The 2,956-nt window shown below is 49.8% G+C and overlaps 1 protein-coding gene across 1 annotated transcript in view; it reads left to right on the plus strand.

Annotated features, from left to right (window-relative positions):
• The first annotated feature begins 243 nt into the window (after window positions 1-243).
• The window catches only part of LOC116078684 (C-type lectin domain family 10 member A-like), a 4,596-nt gene continuing 1,883 nt past the window's right edge, over window positions 244-2,956 (plus strand). The window contains exons 1-4 of the mRNA XM_031354031.1: window positions 244-479; window positions 1,678-1,870; window positions 2,467-2,644; window positions 2,819-2,867. Of these exons, the coding sequence (XP_031209891.1) occupies window positions 1,810-1,870; window positions 2,467-2,644; window positions 2,819-2,867 (288 nt within the window). The 5' untranslated portion in view covers window positions 244-479; window positions 1,678-1,809. The remainder of the gene's footprint in view (window positions 480-1,677; window positions 1,871-2,466; window positions 2,645-2,818; window positions 2,868-2,956) is intronic.

Below are 2,956 nucleotides of genomic sequence, written 5' to 3' on the forward strand. Positions count from 1 at the left end.
AGACTCGTGATAGGAATGCGCTTGAGGGCTAATGGTGAGATATGAACGATTCTTGGAAATATATAGGCAGGAAATAAATGAAGATGTTGGGCGTAAGATAAAACAGTAAACTGTTCTTTCTGGTGAACCCTTCACCCCAACACTCTAAAATTGAGGAAGTCATGAGAGCTTCCAGAAAGCGGAATAGGAGAAAGCATACCCTCAAGGACAAGTGCAAACTTAGTCCCAAACCCAACTCCACCCCACAACTTCTTCATGTGTACCAATTACCATCCACTCAGTATTATTTACTGTTAAGAGTTGAAATCGGATGTCCCAAAATATAGACCACTGGGACAAAAACCAGCAAGACTCAGTCATGTGTACCAGTTGCATCTGCTTGGTCCCTCCCACACCAACCCTCCAGGATATAGTTCTCCGCCCTGACTGAGTTCTCGACTCTGCTCAAAGCTGCACAGGGAAGCCAAGACTTCACACAGGTAACTGGGCCAGGGTTGCCAGGGAGACCAGTGGGGCAGGGAATGTGTAAGAGGCTTCACAGAGAGGGAGGACTTTGGGCTTTGATGACCTTAAGGGGAAAGAGATACAAGAGGAGAGTGTGAGATTTCATTTCCCTTGGCTGAACTCTAGATTGGATATCTGGATGCCTCGATCCCAAGGGAGACAAAGACCCAGATGCAGCTCCAGCTGGGGCTTTGTTGCAGATAACCATCCTCCGGAAGCCCAGCCCTACTCAAATCTCAGTTTTAGCCCCAAATCCAGTTTGGGCGTTCAAATCAACCCTGATCAAAAATCGAATTGAACCCTGTTCTGCTTTCAGATTCACCACAAGCTCGGGCCCAGTTCCTCCCCTGGCTCCTGAGTGTAGGTGTCAGTCCCAGGAAGGGCACAGTCTCAAGACCTGGCCCACGGTAGACCTAGCAATAGCAATAAGTCCAGCTTTTGATATGACCTCCAAATTATAAACTCAACTGGACCATGGTACTACGCCCAATCCTGACCCCATTTCTAATTCAATTGCATGCTAGCCCCCTTTAAGAATTTTCAATTTGCTTGCCAGGTAGTGGTGGCGCACACTTTTAATCCCAGCACAGCACTTGGGAGTCAGAGACAGTCAGATTTCTGAGTTTGAGGCCAGTCTGGTCTACAGAGTGAGTTCCAGGACACAGAGAAACCCTGGCTCAAAAACAAAAACAAAAACAACAAAAACAAAAAAAATTCAATTTGCTTTCTTTTTCTTTTTCTTTCCCCCTCCTTTCTTCCTTCCTTCCTTTCCTCCTCCCTCCCTCCCTTCTTTCCTTCCTTCCTTCCTTTTTTCCCTCTGGAGCTGACGACTGAACCCGGGTTCTTCTTGCTAGGCAAGTGCTCGCTCTACCACCAACCTAAATCTACACTTCTTTTATTTTTCAATTGTAATAACTTATTTATTTAATGTGTGTGAGAGTTTTGTCTGCGTGTACATGTGTACTCGTGTGTGCCTGTTGTCCACAGAGGTAAGAAGAGGGTATTGGATTTCTTGGAAATAGAGTTATGGATGGTTGTGAGCCACCGGGTAGATACTGGAAACTGAACTCGGGTCCTCTGACAGAGCAACAGGTGTTCTTAACCACTGAGCAATCCCTCCAGCCCTCTCCAGGCCTTCTCATTCCTGCTCTAACCTGACATATCTGACCTCAGTTCCAGGTTTTACCTCAGCTCCACCCCGCTTCTAGCACTCTCCTTGGGCCCAGCTCTGTGTTGGTCTGGATCACAGTCTCTCGGCTTCAGTTCAGACAGCCCCAAGAGGCCTGTGTTTGTTCAAGCGTGACAATGATATATGAAAACTTCCAGAACTTGAGGAGCGAGGAGAAAACCCAAGAGCCTGGTAAAGGTGAGAGCAGAGCAGACACTCCTGTTCCAGCTTCTTCCCTTGTCCACAGTCTGTGTGTGTGTGTCTGCCCTGGGCAGAGCTGGGTGCTTGAGTCTGGTGGATGCTGGACTCAGGACCTAGGGCCTGTTGTGAAGAGGATATAAGGTCCTCAGGAAGACAGGGTCAACGAAGACCTCAGGGATTCATCTTCCTGTGCTCTGTAGGGGGACAAGAAGTGTGCAATGCAGGTAGCTGGGTTGGAGGGGAGCTCATTTATTTGATCCTGCAGGCATGCGTTAATCTCTTAGGAAACTGTCGGCCCTATCTGGGTTCTCCCAGTTTCTCCCCTACCCGCTCTGATTATAAGACCTTACCATGTGCTCGTTGCTGATTGGGTGTTAAATACATCCTCCCATCTGTCAGAGGCCCAACAGACTTCAGATTTCCAATGCTTTACAGGTGTCAAATGCCTGGACGCCTGGAGCACCATAATTTTCTAGCTTTGCCCGTACCCTTGCAGTGACAAGCTTTCGTTGCGCCACCTTCTGTAGCCCTGTTCTTCCCCTTCTGCCCCTTTCAGTCTGGATCCCGAGTAGTGACATCACCTTCTCTTTCAGCAGCTCCTCCCCAGTTCTCGCTGTGGAATATCCTCTCTTGGACCCACCTCCTCCTGTTCTCCCTGGGCCTCAGCCTCCTGCTGCTGGTGGTTGTTTCCGTGATTGGATCCCAAAGTGGGTTGCAGGGAAGAGAGGAACCAAGGGATGTGTGGGCGGGGTGGAGAAGAGAACCCGGGCAGTGATTGATGCAGAGGGCCCGAAAGCACGGCAGCGAGGGCCACCGCGAGGACAAGCATAAAGGAGCACAAGGGACTGTTACTTGATAATAGATGAGAGCAGTGGTGGGGACATGGAGGACCCATGGTCAGATAGCTGCTGGCCGTGTCACCTGTTACTGTGCTGGGTTACACAGTCACATCACCTTACCCCCTCAGCCTCAGCTTAGGCATGTGCAATATTGGGTAACAACAGTGCCTGCCCACTGGGTCCCTGTGAGGCAGAGTGCCACTCTGTGTGCAAAGAGCCCTGCCGCGTGCTGGCACGGAGTGGA

This window comes from Mastomys coucha, unplaced genomic scaffold, assembly GCF_008632895.1.
Source record: "Mastomys coucha isolate ucsf_1 unplaced genomic scaffold, UCSF_Mcou_1 pScaffold5, whole genome shotgun sequence".
Lineage (NCBI taxonomy): Eukaryota > Metazoa > Chordata > Mammalia > Rodentia > Muridae > Mastomys > Mastomys coucha.